Source organism: Mobula hypostoma, chromosome 20 (genome assembly GCF_963921235.1).
Source record: "Mobula hypostoma chromosome 20, sMobHyp1.1, whole genome shotgun sequence".
Taxonomy (NCBI): Eukaryota; Metazoa; Chordata; class Chondrichthyes; order Myliobatiformes; family Myliobatidae; genus Mobula; species Mobula hypostoma.
The window spans coordinates 39,143,569-39,165,791 of record NC_086116.1 but is presented as its reverse complement, the minus strand read 5'-3'; the positions used below and the strand labels follow the sequence as shown (position 1 = coordinate 39,165,791).

The following is a 22,223-nucleotide window of genomic DNA, read 5'->3' as shown; positions in this document are numbered from 1 at the left end:
TACTGGGACCTCTCCCTGACCAGTGAGGATTTGCTACAGTGCTACATGTGGTGTGAGTGGTCAGCTTGCCGTGAAACAGCAGCCTCACACCACGCCTTTCAGCAAGAGAAACTTTCATGAAGAGTTCGAAAGCTGTGGTTACCATTAAGGATTTTCACTGTACAGTATATGACAGTGATAAATAAACAAAATACAGGATAGCACCCACTTGAGTTCATGTTGAAGTTTATTGCCATCTGACTGTACTTATACAACCAAACAAAACAACGTTCCTCCAGACCACGGTGCACCCACACAACACATAAAACATAATATTACCACAAAAAGTTAATAAATGTAATTCAAAATGCATGGGAAGTCTGTAGCACAGGTAAACAGTAAACAGTATAGTGAACAATGAAGAGCTCACTGTCCTAGTGATGAGACCTCAGTGGTGGCAGGGTATTCATTAGTCTCATAGCCTGGAGCCATTCAGTTTTTGCAGCTATCCTGGATTCTCCTAATAGGAAAGGATTTTGAGGAGAAAAATTTAGACAGAGAGTAAGTGCATGTGTGTGTGTTTTTTATATGTATGGGGACTTGTGCATATGTGTGTGTGTCTGTATCTGTGTATGGGGAGTGCATATATGCATTAGAGGTGTATATTTGTGTGTGCTTGTGTGTGTGTGTATATCTGTATGTGTGGGGGATGGGGATGGGTATGTGTGTCTGTGCATGTATATTTGTGTGTGTAGGGGATATATGTGTGTGTATCTGTATGTGTGTGGCGGGGTGTAGTATATGTGCAGGTGTGTCTGTGCATGTATGCTTTTGTGTGTGTAAGAGATATCTGTGTGTGTGTGTGTGTGTGTGTCTGTGCGTGACTATATCAATATGTGAGGGAGCCAGTGTATATGTGTGCGTCTGTATCTGTGTGTGAGGGAGGGGTACCTATTTGCATGTACCTGTGTGTGGGTGTGTGTGTATATTTGTATCCGTGTTTGTGTGGGGTATATGTGCATGCGTGTGTGTCGGTGTGCATGTATGTTTGTGTGTGTGTGTGTGTGTGTGTGTGTGTGTGTGTGTGTGTGTGTGTGTGTGTGCGTGCGCGCGCGCGGGTTGTATGTAAGACTGAGGAGGGTATTAGAAGTTAGTACATATTCTTGTCCTGCAACCGCTCGCTGGCAGAATCTGCAAGGTCTTCAGCCACAGTTTGACCTTTGCGATCTCCCAAAAACAAGCAAATGAGGTGCAGCATTAATAAGCAAAGAACTGCCAAGCTTCAATGAGCAGAAATCGCATGTGAGCAGACTTGCGTTTGACCTCTGGTTGTACATGACGAGGTTGAGTGAGTGGGTGGGAGGGGTGGTTGGTGAGGGGTGGGAGTCCAAAAGAAGTAGCGTGGGGGGGGGGGGGAGTATAGAGGAGATGATGGAATGAAAAAGCAATAAAGTAGCTGGATTGATGAAGGGGCGGAGGGAATGCTGTGACAAGTGCTTATCAGACACGAGAATAGGACGAACCTTGCTGCAAAAGGCTTGGGGCTCTAAGCAGCTGCAGAGACCCTGCCTCTCCCTCTCCCTCTCTCTGTGTTTTTTTGTTCCTCAGCCTGTCTTGTTTACAATGGTCTCCGTGATCTCCGAGCTGCACTCACTCGAGAGCTGGAAAGTTCTGAGGTAGGCTCGGTCGGTGCTCTGGCACCCGACGCTTATTGTTAGAGAATGATTCTCTGGCGCCGCGCGTTAGAACTAGTTCCGCTGTCTCAATGCGAACGCCGCACAGTTGAAGTCTCTCCCGTTCTGTCTTCCCTCCTCTCCTCACCGCCAACCCCTGTGGCGAAGTGACTTGCTTTCGTGATTGTAAATGACATCCCCCGCAGGCCAGGGGAATGGCTGGTGTTTCAGGAAAGCTCCGGGGGGGGGCTTTTTATACAATAGAAATGCTCCGTGTTGGGATTCTGATTTTAAACCACAGGGAAAGTTTCTTTGGAATGACGAAGAGAACACCAAGCGGAGACGGGTGCCTATCCCCCTCAGCTCTCTGTGTCTGGCTCCGTGTAATAGGATTCAGCCACATTTTTTGTTGACTAAGCAATATGTGGGGTGGAGTGGAGGCGAGTTTAAGGAGAAGGGTCGGGAGGGGGCATTTAAACCGTGCCATTCGTTCTCTCTGATGAATGAGGATATTCAGCAGTCGTTCCCCCCCCCCACCCCTCACCCCTCACCCCTCACCCCTCACCAATCTCTCCTTGCACTGAATCTTTCTCTGGGATCTGCTGCTGTGTCCAGTCCTGAGCAGAATTTAACAAGGGGAGGTAAATGTAAATAGGATGGGTGGGGGGGGGGGGTTGGATTTCAACAAAGAGTGAGCTTCTCCGTCTGAATTAAATTCATGGCTTGTTATTTTCCTTTTGTTGTCCGCCGAGCTGTAGTAATGCTTTGTGCCACGGTAGTGCTTTTTCTGCTGTCTAAAGTAGATAATTCATGAGGAGGTAGGTTTTAAAGGCTCCGCGTTTATATATATATATATATATATATATGTCTGGAAGCAGCGGGAATACTTTGCAGACTGCTGCTGTGGAATCCGGGCTCTTGCCATTATAGTCAAGACTGAGATCCAAGCAGTCACTCTGGTCACATAGGAAAGGTTCCCCGTCGCCCGTGGCTTTATTTACTCACTTCCCCCATTTTCTTCACATCTCCCCACCATCCACTGCCAATTTACCCTCTTTGTTCCCCCACGCTCGCTGTTTCTGCACTTACCCCATGGATACCTCTACCCAGGCAACATTGGCTTATGCTGATCCTGACCAAGTTCCCCTTTGCCCTTTGAGACTTCACACAAGTCTCAAAGCAGCGATAATCCTTAAATACTCTATAAGATAAACGACCTTTACACTATTGTCAGTAGTGCTTTTGGGGAATGTTTACTAGGACACAGGGAGAGCTATATAAAAGACACACAAGATTCTGCAGATGCTGGGACTCCTGAACGACACACACGCACAGAGAATGCTGGAGGAACTCAGTAAGTAAGGCAGCTCTGAGGAGGGGAATAAACAGTCAGTGTTTAAGGCCAAGACCCTTCATCAGGACCTGAGCGTGCAGAGATTTGTCAGAATGCTACCTGTACTAAGAGGCATGTCTTATGAAGATAGGTTAAAGCGAGCTAGGGCTTTTTCATTTTGGCGTGAAGGAGGTTGAGACTTGATAGAGCTGTACATGATGATAAAAGGCACAGTTTCAGTGGATAGCCAGAGACATTTTCCCGGGGGGGGGGGGGGAATGACTAAATCAAGGTGGTTTAATTTTAAGGTGATTGGAAGAAAGTAGAAAGGGGATGTCAGAGGTAAGTTACATGCCAAAAGTTGTGGTAGAGGCAGATACATTCGGGACATTTAATAAACTCTTAGATAAGCACATGAATGATAGAAAATGGAGGGCTATGTAGGAGGGAAGGGTTAGATTGATCTTGGAGTGGGTTAAAAGGTCAGCACAATAATGGGGGCAAAGGGCCTGTTCTATGCTGCTTGACCTGTTGAGTTCCTCCATCATTTATGTGAGTTGCTGGAGGGTAGTTGACAATAGGCGGAAGAAGTGCAGAGATATTATCTGTGAAACTTTGGCCAATGTATCAGTTAACATGGATGGAAAAATTGAAAGTGGATGATAGAAAAATGAAGGTCTATGAAGGGTTAGATTGATCTTAGAGTAGGTTAAAAATATCGGCACAACATTGTGGACTAAAGGGCCTGTACTGTTCTAGGTTCAATGTTAACATTGCCTGGAACCAGATAGGCTGATCATTCCTACCCTGCTCTTTGTGGGAGCTTGCTAAGCACAAAATGTTTACATCACCACGGTGACTGGATTTTATAGCAGTGCAGCTGATAGAGCTGCTACCTCACAGCTGCAGCGACTCCGGGTTCAGTCTTGGTCTCCAGCACTGTTTGTGTAGAGTTTGCACGTTCTCCCTATGGGTCTCCTCCGAGTAGCCTGGTTTCTTCCATCATTCCAAAAATATGTGAGTCGGTGGGTTACTTGGCCTCTGTAAGTTACTCTTAGTGTGCAGCTGATCGGAATTTCGGGGTGGTCAATGAGAACGTGGAGAAATAAAATCGAATTCATGTGGGATTGCGGTCAATGGATTCCTGATGGGTAGCACAAACTTGTTGGGCTGAAGGGCCTTTTTCACTGCTGTATGATGCGGTATATAGTGGTTAGCACTGATCTTTAAAGCGCCAAAGATCAGGATTCAATTCCTGCCATGATCTGCAAGTTCATATGTTCTCCCTATGACCATGTGGGTTTCCTTTGGGTGCTCCAGTTTCTTTCCATATTCCAAAGATATATGGTTAGAATTAGTAAGTTGTGGGCATGCTAGGTTGGACCTAGAAGTGTGCCAACAACTGTGGGCTGCACCAGAACAATCTTCACTGATTTGATTTGATGCAAATGATGCATTTCCCTGTGCATTTTGGTATTTCAATGTACATGTGACAAAAATAATCTAATCTTAATGTATGATATATTGAAACTGTTATGTTTCTGAGTGGGTTTGGCAGGGTAATTGCTTTGAGCCAATTTACATCGGTGGTGCGCAAGTGGAACAGGTCAAAAGCTTTAAGTTCCTCGGGGTCAATATCACAAATGACCCGACTTGGTCCAACCAAGCAGAGTTCACTGCCAAGAAGGCCCACCAGTGCCTTTACTTCCTGAGAAAACTAAAGAAATTTGGCCTGGACTGTAGAAAGCATTCTTCTAGGGTGCATCACAACCTGGTATGGAAGTTGGCCTGTCCAAGACCAAAAGAAGCTGCAGAAGATCGTGAACACGGCGCAGCACATCACGCAAACCAATCTTCCATCTGTGGACTCACTTTACACCGCACGCTGTCGGAGCAGTGCTGCCAGGATAATCGAGGACACGACCCACCCAGCCAACAGACTTCTCGTCCCTCTTCCCGCCGGGAGAAGGTTCAGGAGATTGAAGACTCGTACGGCAAGATTTGGGAACAGCTTCTTCCCAACTGTGATTAGACTGCTGAACGGATTCTGACCTGGATCTGGGCCGTACTCTCCAAATATCTGGACCTGCCTCTCGGTTTTTTTTGCACTACCTTACTTCCCATTTTTCTATTTTCTGTTTATGATTTATAATTTAAATTTTTAATATTTACTAATTTTAACTATTTTTAATATTTGTAATCCAGGGAGTGTGAAGCACAGAATCAAATATCGCTGTGATGATTGTACATTCTAGTACCAATTGTTTGGCGACAATAAAGTATAAAGTATAAAAAGTGTAAAGTATAAAGAGTATGTTTCCCACCATGGAGCTGTGTACAATCAGGGAGTCTGGTTTTGGAATAAGCCTATTTAAGGCGCAGATGAGATTGAGTTCATTTCCTCAGGGAATTTTGGGAATTCCCTCTTCTAGAATTCAGTGGAGTTTGTAGCATTGAGTATGCAAAAATGAAATATTGAAGTTTTTAAATTATAAAGGAATGGAGGCAAAAATCAGATTAGTCACAATCCTATTGAAATGTACAGCAGGCTCAAAGGTGCTCTAGGCTCAGGCCCAATATGTTCTGCTTCTGCTTGTATTTCTTATATTCTTATAGGTATACGATTGGCTGTAAAACGTTTTCAGACATCATAGGAACATAACCGGTTCTATATAAATACTGTATGTCTAACTTTATTCTTTGACCTGCACTACATCTGACTTCTATCACTCATCTGAATATAACAGTTTTCTTTAATGTAACAATTCTTCTTAACGCCTGGTAATATTTGTCTGAAGGGAGTGGTGAAATTACCTGACCTCTAGATAGTCCTCAATAAATTACTCATTATCTGGTTCATAGATCATTGAGGTAGACAGCAAAGAAACAGGCCCTTTGGACCAACTTCTCCATGACAGTCAAGATGTCTGTCGAAGGCAACCCCATTGCCTGTGTTTGGCCATACCTCCACCTTTTATCAGGTATTGCTCAGACCACATTTATAGTATTGTGAGCAGTTTTGGGCCCCTTGTCTAAGAAAGAATGTGCTAGTATTGGTGAAGATCCAGGGGAGTTTTTTTTGAAAATGATCTCAGGAATGAAAGGGTTAATGTATGGGGAGCATTAGATGTTGCTAGGCCTGTACTCACTGGAGTTTATAAGAATGGTGGTCTGTCTGATTGAAACCTACCAAATATTGAAAGGCCAAGTTAGAGTGAATGTGGAGAGGATGTTTCCAATAGTAGGGAGTCCAGGACCAGAGAGCATGGCATCAGAATGTGAGGATGTCCCTTCTAGAACAGAGATGATGAGAAATTTCTCTAACCGGTGGGTCATGAAAATGTGGAATTCATTGCCAGGTTGTGGAGGTTGATAGGTTCTTGTTTAGCAAGGGCACGAGTGGTTACTGGGAGAAAACAAGAGAATGGGGTTGAGAGGGGTAATAAATCAGCTACGATCGAATGGTGGAGCAGACTCAATGGGCAGAATGGCCTGGGTCTGCTCCTATGTTTTAAAGTCTTAATGTTTCCTATGCACATTCCTGTCCTAATGTTTTTAAGCATTTTAATTGTACCTGCACCTACCTCCTCCATCGGCAAGTCATTCCCTATGCCCAACACCCTCTGAGTGAAATACCTACCCCTCAGATTTCCCCTCTCACTTTAAACCCATGCCCTCTATTTTAGATTCACCTACCTTGGGAATTTGCTTCAGCCCTTTGTCAGTTCCACCTGTCACCTCACAACTTGCATCATTCTCTCCTTCCTCTTCCCTCGCCTTCTTATCGCACTTTTCCTGGACCCACCCATCACCCACCATCTCTTACTCTACTCTCTTCCCCAACCTTTTTCTACTGACTATCATACCCGCCCCCCCACCTTTTCCTTTCCAGTTAATATGAAGGGTCTCAACCTGAAACATCGACTGTCTATTTCTCTCATACGTGCTGACTGGCCTGCTGAGTTCCACTAGCACCTCGTGTGTTGCTCTAAATTTCCTGCACCTACAGTCTTTCTGGTGTCTATTCTTGTGCAATATGTTCCACATTCTACATTCTGGACAGGTAGAGACACAAGAGACTGGAGATGCTGGAATATGGAGCATCAACAAAAAATCTGCTGGAGGAACTTAGCAGACGAGGCAGCATGTGTGGAAGAAGGGGGATAGTCGGCGTTTCTGGTGAAGATCCTGTATTAGGACATCCACAGATGCTGCCTGACCCGTTGAATTCCTCCAGCAGTTTCTCTTCCACAGCACTGATGGCCAACAGGACAGGGACTTGGCTAGATTGTGACATAGTTGGTTCACCCTACACTGCTTCCAGAGGGCTGCTATGTGCCCGTAATACATGGCATCAATACCATCCTGGCACTGCCTTCTTCATTGTGAGTGACCATGGGGTAGGAGTGCCTAGTATTCACTGAGGAGGCTTTGAACATGTCCTCATTTCTTAACCTCTTGTCTGCTTGATAATTGGAATCGATATAATTTGTTTGGCTAACTGCTTGGTGTTGCAGTGATAGTCTGCTCCCTCTGCAGTTTTTGTAGTGAATGTATCCCCACAATGTTTATATAGGGAAAGCTCCGGGATTACAACCAAGCCACAAAGAATAGTGATATCTTCCCATGTCAGTAATGGTGTGTGGTTTGAGGGAAGCATGATGACAATGATATTCCCTGCAGCTCTAATGCTCTTGGATGACAGTTTTACTCATTTAGAAGCTACAGTGAACCATGATTATGAAGTCTCTAGTCTGAATGTCAGTGCCATTGAAGATATTAAAGTGTAGCTTCACAGGCATTTGAACTACAGGGGACGAGAGAGGGTAGCATAGTTGTTAGCACAATCTCTTTACTTCGCCCGTGATCACGATTTGGGATTCAATTCCTGCTGCTGTCTGTAAGAAGTTTGTACCCTGTGGATTTCCTTCGGGTGCTTTGGTTTCCTCCCATAATCTTAAGAGTTGGGGTTGATGAGTTGGGGACGTGCTATGTTGGCACCGGAATCGTGGCAACACTTGCGAGCTGCTCTCAGGATGGTCATTAAACTGCGTTAGTCGTCAACGCAAAGCAACGCATTTCACTGTATGTTTTGATGTTTCGATGTACGTGTCAAATAAAGTTAGTCTTCGAAAAATTGGTGTTGAGGCCAAGTTTGGATCAGCATGAACTTAGCAGGCTGAAGGGGCAATTACTTTTTGCTGTTCCCGTTCTGTGCACAGTATACACTGCACCATTGCTGGTGAGAATGAGTCCTCATGCTGGCAGATGGTGTCCCAAACAAGAAGCTGGTCAGTGTCGTATCTTTATGATTGTGTTTAGATTTAAATTCAAACAGGTGATTGAAGGCTATTTCTTCATCAGTGGTTGGTACCTTATGGATAATGGGAAAGTTTTGGTTACTCTTAGAGCCAGAGGGTAGAGATACTATGAGGATATAATAAAGGGGCATATTACATGGGTCATCACCAATCGAAGATACTGTAGGGATTTCAGCAAAGGGTGATATGGAAGGGCTAAAAGAAGGTACTAAAGAGAAAGTGTGGTGGAATGCACCCAGGTTGTTGAGTGAGAACATTGGAGTAACCCTCCCATAATGTTCCAGAAGGTCAGAGATTTAGGGCTGGTGTCTTATTCAGAAGACACTGCTATTTGATTGGACCGTCTTTGGTAAAAATGGACTGTAATTTGCAAATAAATTGCTATTTTTAGGGAAAAGAAGTTACTTCTAAACAAAGTTTGCCGGACTTATCTACACAATAGGAGTCCACCTGGTGCCTGCCTGCTATAGGAGTGTGCATGTGGGATCTTTATATTCCCTTCCTATCAACTTTGGCATAAGTCTGTCTGTAGGTCAGAGGAAGGCAGTCAGGACCTGGTACTGACTCTGGGGAAATGCACCATGCACATCTCTGCGGTCCAAAAAGTAAGATTTATTACTTGGGGAATTCCACCACCAAGCGTATCTTTCCCTCTTTTCCCCCCCCCCTCCCCCCCACAACCCCACTGATCTCCCTCCTGGTACTTATCCTTGCGAGCGGAACAAGTGCCACACCTGCACCTACACCTCCATCACTACCATTCAGGTACTTCACCTCTGAGTCTGTTGGGGTCATCTACTGTGTCTGGTGCTCCCAGTGTGTCTCCCTGTATATCAGTGAGTCTCAATGTAGATCGGGAGACCGTTTTGTTGAGCACCTACGCTCCGCCCACCAGAAAAAGTGGGAAATCCCAGTGGCCACCCATGTCAATTATATTTCCTCTTCCCATTCCAACATGTCCTCTTCCATGGCCTCTTCTACTGTCGGGATGAGGCCACACTTAGGTTGGAGGAGCAATACCTTATATTCTATCTGGGGAGCCTCCAACCTGATGACATGAATATTGATTTCTCTAACCTGGTAATTGCCACCCACCCCCACCCCATCAACATTCCCCATTCCCATACCCCTCTCTCACATTATCTCCTCACCTGACCATCACCTCCTTCTGGTGGTGTTCCTTCGCTTTTTTGCGTGGTCTTCTACCATCTCCTATCATATTCCCCAGTCTCCAGCCCTTTATGTCTTTCACCAAGCAACTTTCCAGCTCTTTACTTCACCTGCCCTGGTCTCACCTATCACCTACCACCTTGTACTTCTGCCTCCCCTCCAACCCCCACACCTTCTTACATTGACATCTCATATTTTTTTCCAGTCCTGATGCAGGGTTTTGGCCCAAAATGTCGACTGTTTACCCTTTTCTATGGATGCTGCCTGGCCTGCTGAATTCCTCCAGCACTTTTTGTGTATTGCTTGAATTTTCAGCATCTATAGATTTTCTCGTGGAAGTACTATTACTATTTTTTTCATTATAAGGCCAAGATCTTGTCCTAACTGCTATAGCTGTTTTAGTTCTTGCACACTAATCACAGGAAGTCGGTGTACATGTATAGCAAGCAATTAAGAAAGCAATCAGTATATTGGCTTTAATTGCAAAATATTTGAGCAGAAGAGCAAGGATATCTAACTGCAAGTATATGGATATCTTTTGCGACTGTCCCTGCAATATTATATACCAACCTAAGGAAGAACATACATACAACACACACACAAAATGCTGGAGGAACTCAGCAGGTCAGGCAGCATCTATGGAGGGAAATAAACAGTTGATATTTTGGGCTGAGACCTTTCATCAAGACTCGGCCTGAAACACTGTCTGTTTATTTTCCTCCATAAACGCTACCTGACCTGCTGAGTTCCTCCAGCATTTAGTGTGTGTTGCTCAAGATTTCCAACATCTGCAAAATCTCTTCTGTCAAGGATACTCTTGCATCTGGTGGAGTGCAACTAGTGTTCATCAGCTTAATTCCTTGAATTGGATGGTTTGTTCTTTGAGGAGATAAGGAACATGTTGGGCCTATACTGTACTGAGTTTAGTGAAATGAGAGGTGATGCCACTGAAGTATATAAAACCCTTACAGGGCTCAGTACAGTAGGTAGAACATAGAAGCATCCAACATTTTGATCCATGATGTCTGTTCCAACTAAAATATCGAATTAAACTGTACATTATATTGCACATGGTCCATATCCCTCCATTTGCTGCAGTTATTTTTATATATATATATATGACTCTTAAAGGTTAACTACCACCCACTTTTAATTTTCATTCTACAGAAATCTCTAGACTGAAAGTTATATAATTAATTAAAGCTGTAGTCCAAAAGAGAGAAAAATTAGTGAGGTAGTGTTTATGGGTTACCTCATTGTCTGTTCAGTGATTTGGCAGAGGAGGGGTAGAAGCTGTTCCTAAAATGTTGGGTGGATATGTTCAGGCTCCTGTGCCTCATCTCCGATGGTAGGGAGCCTGTCTTGGATTCTTTGAGGCATCACCTTTTGAAGCCATCCTGGATGCTGGGGAGACTAGTGCCCATGATGGAGCTGGCTGAGTTTGTAACCCTCTGCAGCTTTTTCCAATCCCATGCAGTGGTGTCTCCAAAACAGACGGTGATGCAACCAGTTAGAATCCTCTCCACAGCATGTCTGTAGAAAATTGCTGGAGTCTTTGGCGACATACCAAATCTCCTCAAACTCTTAAAGAAATATAGCTGCCAATGTGCCTTCTTTGTAATTCCACCAATTTGATGGGCCCAGGATAGATCTTCAGAGATGTTGACGCCCAGGAACTTGAAGGTATTGTAGTTGCATTTGCCTCGAAGTCATGAGGTTCTGGTTCTGGTCTTTGCTTTTGTATCTGCCTTCACCACCTCTCCTGGCTGCTCGTTCCAGGCATCCACCTCTCTTTGTGTCAGTAAAGTTTTGAAGCATATTGGTTCCTTGACTGGCCAGTCAAAATAAAGAACTGGCTATTTTTCCCAAATATACTATTTTTTTCCATCTAGACATTAGTGTATTTAGTCACTTTCTGCCCTAAAGGACTATGACTTAAAAATTTAAGAGAGACATTGATATATTTAGAGTTTTGGCTGTTATTGGGATAAGTTTTAAGGAAAACCCTGCTGCCACCCAGTACACATGAATGCCCTGTGCCGACCCCTCCCCACTCGCCAACTCAGAGACATCCTCTCATCCTGCACTGGCCACTTTCCATCTTTTAGTCCTGCTATTTCATATATTTATATGACTGCTTGTTTTCTTATGATAGTGCCACTAACATTATACTGCAACACACAAACATACACCTCACACTTCATGTCAAACTTCAGGCTATGCCCCTCAGGGATTTGTGTTCATATTATTTGGTGACTGTAAGTGCAGGTTCATAACTATAGGTACTGCTTTTTACACCTTGGCCCATGAGGAATGATGTTTTGTTTAGCTGTACACATGAGTATGGTTGAATGACAATAAACTTGAACTTGAATTAGTGCAGGAGCGAGCACTGTGGTTAAGCATTCAGCCCATTTTGTGGCATCTGTGTCACAGAGTTACACAGTTCGGAAACAAGTTGCCTACCTGAGCTGGTCCCATTTGCCCATATCCCTCTGAACCTTTCCCATCTATCCATGTACCTTTCAAATGTTTTATCTGTTTATTGAGATAGAGCACAGAGAAGGCCCTTTTGGCCCCTCGAGCCACACCACCCAGCAATCCCCCAATTTAATCCTAGCCTAATCAATTGACCTACAAACTGGTACATTCTTAGATTGTGGGAGGAAACTGGGTCACTGGAGGAAACCCATGGGGTCACGGGGAGACCGTACAAACTCCTTATAGGCAGCAGCGGGAATTGAACCCTGTACTGCAAAGTGTTGTGCGAACCACTACCCTACTGTGCCGTCTTTTAAATGTCTTAATTGTACCCACCTCTAACATTTGCTCTGGCAGCTTGTTCCATCTTGTTTGAAATGTTACTTCTCAAATTCCTTTTGGGCACCATGGCAGCGTAGGAGTAAGCACAAGGCTATTACAGCTCGGAGCATTGGAGTTCAGATTTCAATTCCGATATCATCTGTACCTCCTCCTGGACTAGAGGAGTCCGTAACTCCCCGTGGACTGCCTGGTTGTTCCCCAGGTCCTCTGGTTTCTTCCCACGGTCCAAAGACGTACTGGTTAGTAAGTTAATTGGTCGTTGTAAATTGTCTCATGATTAAATTGGGGTTTGCTGTGCGGTTTGGCTCAAAGGTCTAGAAGGGCCTAATCTGCACTGTATCTATAAATAAAAAAGAATGAAAATCTTCCCACCACTTAAAACTAAGCCTAGTAGTTTTGTACTCCTGTATGCTGGGAGGAAGACTGTGACCATTCACCTTACCTATGGCCTTCATGTATTTATATGCAGCCCTTTAAGTCTTGTATTATTCCACACAAATATGAGGAAGTCTGCAGATGCTGGAAATTCTAGCAAATCTCTTACTATCTCTTCTTTCAGTTAGTCCTGCCGAAGGGTCTCGGCCCGAAACGTCGACTGTACCTCTTCCTAGAGATGCAGCCTGGCCTGCTGCGTTCACCAGCATTTTTTGTGTGTGTTGCTTTTATTATTCCAATAGTGTTACCAGAATCCGAAAGACACTGAACCTGAGGAACTCATACCACTACTGGACACCAGTATGAAGATGCTTGCAGTTCGCATGTGTAATGTACAGCATGCATTGTAAAGTAAACTCCTTCCCCTCTGCCATCAGATTTCAGAACAGTCCCTGAACCCATGAGCACTGCCTCGTTATTCCTGTTTTGCATTACTTATTTATGGTCATTTTTTTATGTCTTGCACTGTACTGATGCCACAAAACAACAGATTTCATGACATACACTCTGTGGCAACTATATTAGGTACCCCCCCGTACCAAATAAAGTGGCCACTGTGTGTATCTTCGTGGTTTTCTGCCGCTGTAGCCCATCCAATTCAAGAGTTGACGTTCTGTGCATTCAGGGATGGTCCTCTGCAAACCACTGTTGTAACGTGTGGTTATCTGAGTTAGCTTGACCGGGTCTGGATATTCTCCTCATTAACGAGCAGGAGGACAGGTGTACCTAATAAAGTGGCCACTCTGTGTATATCAGTGATAATAAACCTGATTTTGATTAATAGATCTCAGTTCCTCACTCTTTCTCAAATTGTAACTACCTCCTTGCTAAATGCTATTGACGTAGCCTCTATAACCCTCATACTGGGCACCATAGCAAACTAACTCTTGAGTTATCAAGCACAGGGCTGATCATAACAAGGCGGTCTGGTTACTGCCCTCAACACTCCTGTACCAGAAGGAGCAGCTTCAAAGCCTTTGCCACGCAAACATCAAAGGGGGAAAAGAGTCTTGTTCTCCGCACCTAACTACTTAACATTTTGTTTATTATTGCAATAAAAATTAATTATATTAGCATGACAAATGTTAAGTGTGAAAGGCAGGAGTGTTCCATCCATCTCAATATTAAATCATTCACGTTCAAGTTCTTTGTCATCGGTCAAAATCCCTTGGAGGGAATTGCATTTGCACCAGCCACTGATAATGAATGGAAGTTGAAATTTAAATTATGTAAATTAAGCGAAATAACAACTTCAATGTATTCAACGAACAAAACCTGTAACCTGATATCTTATTTTATGCGGAGAATACTTTATTCCTTCACAGTTTTATCATGAATTTCAATTTATGTATTCAAAGATTTCCCTTACTTTTTCAAGTGATTAATATAATTAATTTATGGCGATGGCCATTTTCACTGTGGGCACAAGCTGCCAACTTTAAGCCACCTGTGAGACCTGTTTTTGCTGGGTGTCCTTGTTGAAACTGTGTTGCCCTCTTCGTTGCATTCCTCTTGTCGTTCATGAAGTTATAGAGCGATACACCACAGTGTGGTTCTCTTCGGCCCATCTAGTCTGTGTTGAATTAATTTAAATTGGGCTCCAGTATTTACAGCAATCGTCCTCATCAAGAGTAACACATACCAAATGCTAGAGGATCTTGGCAGGTCTTGCAGTATCCATGGAAAGGAAAAATCAGTCAACGTTTCAGTCCTGATGAAGCGTCTTGGCTCAAAGTGTCGACTGTTTATTGCTTTCCTTGGATATTACCTGACCCGCTGCAATCCTCCAGCATTTTGTACATGTTACTCTGGATTTCCAGCATCTGCAGAATCTCTTGTGTTTATGATCCTGCATAATCGAGACCTGTACTTTAGAACTCACATTAGAGTGTAAGTTATTCATTCAGTCTATGCTTCTTACACAACTTTAGAAGTAGATAAAAACTGCTTGGACTGAATTCTAGGATTCTAATATTTATGCACTTAATAGGGAAACAATAGTGCAACATTGTAATGGCACTTGGTATCTTTGTGAGAGAAACTATTGCTGTCGTGCCTAGGAGATGTTTGATTTTGGAATTATTGAATCATTTAGAGACCATTCAGCCCACTGAGACTCATTCTAGCATAAACTGGATCCATTCCTCTGCTCCTTCTCTCTGATGTATTTTGCCAGTGGGTTGAAACTGCCAAGGGTGCCACGTTAGCACAGTGTTTAGCGTAACTTTACTACGGCATCAGTGATCATTGATTGGCGTTCAATTCCTGCCGCTGACTGTAAGGAGATTGTATGTTCTCCTTGTGGCTGTGTGGGTTTTCTCCTGGTTCTCCATTGTCCTCCCACATTCTGAAAGACATTCAGATTAGGATTAGTAAATTGTCAGCATGCATTGGTGCTTGAATCGTGGTACACTTGCCGGGCTGCACCCAGCACGTGTTTGGACAGTGATAGTTATTGAAGCAAATGATGCATTTTATTGTACAGGAGTGCACCTAATAAAATGGCCACAGGGTTGGAACCTAATGTGGTCTTTTGCTCTGGCCCATCCACTTCGAGGTTTGAAATGTATGTTCAGAGATTCTCTTCTGCACACTACTGTTTTAACACGTGGTTGCTGTCACATTCCTGTCAGCTTGAACCTGTCTTGTCCTTTCTCCTCTGACCTCTCTCTCATTAGCAAGACATTCTTACCCACAGAAATGCCGCTCACTGGATGTATTTTTTGTTTTTCGCAGCAGTCTCTGCAAACTCTAAAGACTGTTGTGTATGAAAATCCCAGGAGATCTGCAGCTTCTGAGATACTCAAATCACACCATCTAACAGCAACAGCCATTCTACAGTCAAAGTCACTTAGATCACATTTCTGAACGACAATTGAACCTCTTGACAGTGCCTGCATGCTTTTATGCATTGAGTTCCTGTCACATGACTGGCTAATTAGATATTTGCATTAGTGAGCTGTACCTAATAAAGTGGCCGCTGAATGTATGTTTTGATATGCCTGTGAGAAATAAAGCTAGCCTCTGTATAACTTGGAGGGGGACATTCAGCACACTGAGACTTGTTCTAGCAAAAGCCAGCCAGTCCCATTCCTCTGCTACTTCCCTCTGATGCAGTTGCCCATGCATGGTGCACTGAAGCTGCCTTAAACATCACCAGCCAGAGCCACATGATGGTGCCAGTCCATAGCATGGATTAATTAATGAACCAAAGAAAGGCAGCAATGAAAATGGAATTTTGTTTCATTAAGAAGAATTTGTTTTGGCAGCTGCAAAATACAGCGTGCGTTGCAGGTTATCCCTGTAAGGACGAGGTACAGCTGACGAAACTACCTGGAGCGGGTTTTAAGCATCAGTGTCTCAGCATGTCGACAACATTCCATTATAGAAAGGAATCAGCTCATCTGTCGCACAGTTTTAAGTGGTTTATAATGGCATTTCAAATTGTTCTGCTCACTCACTTGTACTTTAGGGCAAGTGTACTTGCAGCTGAATTTATTTTGTGTTTGCTTCTCATTGGAGCAAAGCCTTTGAGAATTTCAGCAACAACTCTTGGGCCTGGCAGTAAGTAGTCTCCAGCATGGTCAAGTTTATGGCCTAACATCTGGATGCTTGGACCACTGATCCAGAGACGAATGTATGAATCCTAACATGGTAGCCAGGGAGTTTAAATTCAAGTAATTTAATAAATCATAATTATAAAAAAAAGCCAACAGCAGTAATGATGAGCTTGGATTATCACAAAAACCCATCTGGTAATGACGCGGCATACTGAGAAATGAAGGTGAAAGCGAATTTATTATCGAAGGACATGTATGTCTCCACAGAATACCTAGAGATTCATTTTCTTGCAGGCATTCACAGGAGAGGAAAAGTACAATTCACAGGAGAAGAAAATCAATGAAAAACTGCACCCAAACAATGAATTACAAATAATTGATGAACAAAAAAAAAGAAAGAGAGAGATAATGAATGAGAACTTGAGTTTAGAGTCCTTGAGAGTGAGTCCATAGGTTGTGGAATCAGTTCAGTATTGAGGTGAGTGAAGTTATCCATTGAAAACTGATGAGGAGAAACAAAAGTTGCTTTGAGCAACACATTCCATTGATGATAAGGTAACGTTTCTGACCAAAATCCTTCATCAGGATGAATGAAGCGTCTCAGCCCAAAGGGTCAACTATTTATTCCTCTCCATAGATGCTGCCTGAGCTGCCACGTTTCTCCAGCATTTTGTGTGTGCTGTTCTGAATTTCCTGCTTCTGCAAAATGTCTTGTGTTTAAAAGATGCTTTGAGAAGTTGAAAGATCTAGAGTGAATGATTTTCAGAAAATATAAGAGTCAGATATCTTTGCAAAATATGGTTTAGATCTGTTAAGGTGTAAGGAATATTACTTTGGACTTTCTATAAAAGTTTTTTTTATGAATAGTGAGCAGGGGTGTAAGTGGTCTCGAGAGGTTATAAGTATGTTTCCAAAACAGGCAGACAGATGTAACTGTGTAAATTTTGAAATAATGAGCACTAAGGCAGGAATGAGAAATGGCAGCATATACTAGAATGGAAAGAGACCAGCCAGATCACAAGTTTGTTTGATGGTGTAAAGCGCATGATTGGCACAGCCCAATTTAACCTCAGCTTTTGTTTCTGTTCACTTTGAGGTCTGGTAGATATCGATGGCAACAAATTTTTGGGGAGATTTCATGATTAAGCCAATCACCACTGAACAGATTCCGCAATCCATGGACTTAATTTTAAGGACTCTACAATTCATGTTCTGAATGTTTATTGCTTATTTATATTTTAATTTTTTTCTCAGCTCAAGCTACTAAAACCCAAGGTACAGGCATAGCCAAGCACACTAATTTCTCAATTGCTAGGAACTTTTGAACTATTCTAGTGGTGTTTAGTATTGTGGCTTTCTGAAGGTTTACATAAATATTGCTGCGAAGACCTAATAGTTTAATGCTATTGTGTAGTAACTTTGGGATGATACCAGTTGTAAACACGACTACTGGGACAATGTTCATGTTCCATAGTCTTTCAATTTCCTCTTAATTCAGCATGTTTCTGCTGTTTTTCACTTATTGATTTCTGTATGTTATGTGTGTTTGGAATGGCTATATCTATTAAGTAAGTTGTTCTTGCTTGTTTATCCTGTAATATTATATCTGGATGTTGATTATGGACTGTCCTATTTAATGGATTAATCATAATATAATATCTTTATTAATATTAGTTATTATTTCTTTTTGTATTTGCACAGTATGTTGTCTCTTGTACATTTGTTATTTTTCCATCTCTGTCATGTGAAGTTTTTCATTGATTCTATTGTCTGTCTTTCTATTTACTGTAAATGCCCACAAGAAAATGAAACTCAGGGTAGAACATTGTGACAAAAAAATTAATTTGAACTTTGAACTCAGCAAGTTAAGCAGCATGATCTGATTAACGATTCTAGTTAGACACCACTGCTCTCTATCTATTACTCCTGTCACTGCATTGCCTTGTGGTTGCCTTAAACCACATGCTATAATGTTGTTTACATTGTAAATAGATGCTGGTATTTATGTACATTTTATTCCACATCCATCCTTTAAACTCTAACTTTATTAGTTTTTTTAAGTTATATATGATTTTACATATATATGTATATTTAATTCTTATTCTATATAATTGTTGAGTATTGTTGCTTTTTGTTGCATGTCTCACCCTTACCAAGACACCACAGGAAATTCCTAATATACATAAATGTATACGGCAAATAAAGTCGACCCTTGATTCTTGATAATGAAGGTTTCAGATCCCGATGCAGGGTCTCAACCTAAGACCTTGGTTGCACTTTTGTTCCCACAGATGCTCCTCGAGTGGCTGAGGTCTTCCAGCAGCAATCAAATCTGCTGGAAGAAGTCAGCGAGTCAAACAGCATCTTTGGGAGGAAAAGAACTGCCTAATTTGGAGCATTGTGTGCAGTTTTGGTCACCTACTTACAGGAAAAATGTAAATATGGTTGAAAGAATAAAAGAGAAAATTTATAAGGATGTTGCCAGGTCTGGAGGACCTGAATTATAAGGAAAGACTGAATAGGTTAGGACTGTATTCCTTAGAATGTAAAAGATTGAGAGGAGATTTGATTTAAAAAAAAGACATGGGCTCTTATGTAACATCATAAAAAAAATGAAAGCATTAGTGTCGACGACTCCGTTCCTCTCAACCAATATTACAAAGAAATAGAATAAGTTTGGAAAAGATCAAGTTATGTCTCTCACCTACCTATCGCCTCCCTCTGATGCCCCTCCTTCTTCATGCTCTCCCATGATACATTCTGTTCTAGCACATTCCTTCTTCCGCCTATCATTTCCCAGCTTTTCTCCTTAACCCCCCTCCTCCACCCACCCACCTTCTCCCCCCCCCACATGTCCCCACCTATCACCTGCCAGCACGTTCTCCTTCCACTCCCCCCCCTTCTTATTCTGGCTGCTTCTCCCTTTCCTTTCCAGTCCCGATGAAGAGTCTCGGCCTGAAATGTCAACTGTTTATTCCTCTCCATAGATGCTGCCTGACCTGCTGAGTTCCTCCAGCATTTCAAAGTAAATTTATTATCAAAGTACATATATGTCACCGTATATAACCGTGAGATTCATTTTCTTGTGGGCAATCACAGTAAATACAAGAAACACAATAGAAGCAATGAAATACCACACCCAGCTGGATGGACAAACAACCGAGCAACACACACAAAATGCTGGAGGAACTCAGTAGGCCGGGCAGCATCTATGGAAAAAAGTACATTGCAGGCCGAGACCCTTCGGCAGGACAGCTAAAGAGTTTCAGCCTGAGATGACGACTGTACTCTTTTCCATAGATACTGCCTGGCCTGCTGAGTTCCTCCAGCATTTTGGATGTGTTGCTTGGATTTTTAGATTATTTAGATTATGAAGACATGCAGTCCTCTCTAATTCTCACTTAGTAATGCATGCGTTAAGAAATGATACAAAATTTCCTCCGGTGTGATATCACAAAACACAGGACAGACCAAGACCGAAAAAACTAACAAAACCACATAATTATAACATATAGTTACAACAGTGCGACAATACCATAACTTGATGAAGAAGTCCATGAGCACAGTAAAAAGTTCAAAGTCTCTCAAATGTCCCACACCTCACGCAGACGGGAGAAGGAAGAAAAACTCTTCCAGCCATACCCGACCACAGTCCGACTCTTGAGTCGTCCAAAAACTTCGAGCCACCGATCAGCTCTCCGACACCGAGTACTGAGCGCCATCTCTGTCCGAACGATTCGACCTCAATCTCGGTCGCCAACAGCAGGCAAAGCCAGGGATTTTGAGGCCTTCCCTCCGGGAGATCCTCGGCCCAAAACGTCAACTGTTCCTCTTCCTAGAGATCCTGCCTAGCCTGCTGCATTCACCACCAACTTTGATGTGTGTGTTACTTGATTTTCCAGCATCTGCAGAATTCCTCATGTTTACATTAAGAAATGATACATTATTTCCTCCGGTGTGATATCACAAAACACAGGACAAACCAAGACTGAAAAAACTGACAAAACCACATAATTATAACATATAGTTACAAACAGTGTAACAATACCATAACTTGATGAAGAAGTCCGTGAGCACAGTAAAGTTCAAAGTTTTTCAGATGTCCCACATCTCACGCAAACGGGAGAAGGAAGAAAAAAAATCTCCCTGCCATGCCGACCACAATCCGACTCTGAGTCATCCGGAAACTTCGAGCTCTGATCGGCTCTCTGGCACCGAGTACTGAGTACCATCTCTGTCCGAACGATTCGATCTCCTTCTCGGTCACCAAAAGCAGGCAAGGCTGGGGATTTTTAGGCCTACCCTCTGAAAAAGGTTCCCAACCACACAGTAACGACAGCAGCGAACGCGCGTTTCAGAAATTTCTCCAGATGTTCCTCTGTGCTTTCACGTCCATCCTCCATCAAATCAGAATTGTCCACAGCCCCTATTTAACAGATACGATATAATTTTCCGCCGGGGAGCTGCGCACACGCAGGCGCAACACCATGATCGAGGTGTACAAGAGGGATAGGTTGAGTGGATAGCCAGAGACTTTTTTTGCAAGTTGTAAATAAGTAATATGACGGGACGTAATTTTAAAGTGATTGGAGGAAAGTGGGGGTCATAAGTGGTGCGCTTCTTGCACAAAGAGTGGTGGGTGTATGGATCATACTATGAAGGGTGGTGGTACATTAGGGTCATTTGAGAGAATCCTACATAGACATGTGGATGAAAGAAAAATGGAGGACGATGTGAGAGGGAAGGGTTGAATTGATCTTGGAGTAGGTTAAAAAGTCGGCACAACATTGTGGGCTGATGGATCTGCACTGTGCTGTAATAGTTTATGATCTATATTCTTGCTGCTAACGTCCCATGTCCTGTTAATCCAACAGACCTGTGCTCAGTGACCTGTACTGACTCTAAATCAAGCAACACCTTCAGTTTTAAAATCCTTAGCCTTGTTTTCAATTACTATATAACCCTCCACTATCCCTGCAATCTACTTCATCCCTACCATCCTCCAAGGCCCCTTCTTTCCTCCAATTCTGACCTCATTCTCCTCTGGATTTGATCACTCGACCATTTGTTTTGGTGAATCCAGCTGCCAGGGCTGCTGAGTTCATTCCCAATGTCACTCCCCCATTCAGAAGATGCTTCTAAAAACACACTGCTCATCAATTCAGCTTTTCATTATCTGTCCTTGAATGTTAGGTTTCTCAGAGGATTATAAATAGTTTGAATATTCCAGTCCAGATGTGGATAGTCAGATGTTGAATATCTTCCAGGTTGGGCTTGATAGAATTTTGGAGACTAAGTGAAATTATAGGATATTGTGCAACACACACAAAATGCTGGAGGAACTCAGCAGGCCAGGCAGCATCTATGGAAAAGAGTAAACAGTTGACGCTTCAGGCCGAGTCCCTTCATTGGGACTGAAAATAGATGAGAAGTCAGAGTAAGAAGGTGGAGGGAAGGGAGGAGGAAGTACAACGTTGTATGTGCTAAGTGAAACTGGGGGGGGGGGTGGTGAGGTAAAGAGTTGGGATGTTGTTTGGTGAAAGAGATAAAGGGCTGGAGAAGGGGGAATTTATTAGAAGAGGGTAGAAGACCATGGAAGAAAGGGAAATTTTTTTCTCATGTTTATAGGATATTCTGACAGGAGAGGACTTGAGTCAGAAAATAGTTTTAAAGCAGAGTTTAATAGATACTTGATTAGTAAGGGCATCAGAGGTTACAGGGATAAGGCAGGAGAATAGGTTTGAGAGGGAAAATAAGTCAGCCACGATTGAATGATGGAGCAACACACAAAATGCTGGAGGAGCTCAGCAGGTCAGCCAACACCATGGAATAAATATATTGCCATTCAATTTGGATCGAGTCACTTCATTTGGACTGAAGGATAGAGTGTAGATAGTTGCTATAAAAAAGGTGGAGGAAAGGGTGGAAC

The 22,223-nt window shown here is 42.9% G+C and overlaps 1 protein-coding gene across 18 annotated transcripts in view; it reads left to right on the top strand.

The window, feature by feature from the left end:
• The window catches only part of celf2 (cugbp, Elav-like family member 2), a 1,121,102-nt gene that overhangs the window by 414,342 nt on the left and 684,537 nt on the right, over positions 1 to 22,223 (top strand). For 4 of the 18 annotated variants that reach the window (XM_063072718.1, XM_063072717.1, XM_063072694.1 and 1 more), the window contains exon 1: positions 1,524 to 1,655. The exons of 7 other annotated variants lie outside the window; for them this stretch is intronic. In XM_063072718.1, coding sequence (XP_062928788.1) covers positions 1,603 to 1,655 — 53 coding nt within the window. In that variant the 5' untranslated portion in view covers positions 1,524 to 1,602. Of the gene's footprint in view, positions 1 to 1,522; positions 1,656 to 22,223 lie in introns of those variants that run through there. 7 more of the 18 variants (XM_063072700.1, XM_063072699.1, XM_063072706.1 and 4 more) reach the window with 5 other exon arrangements.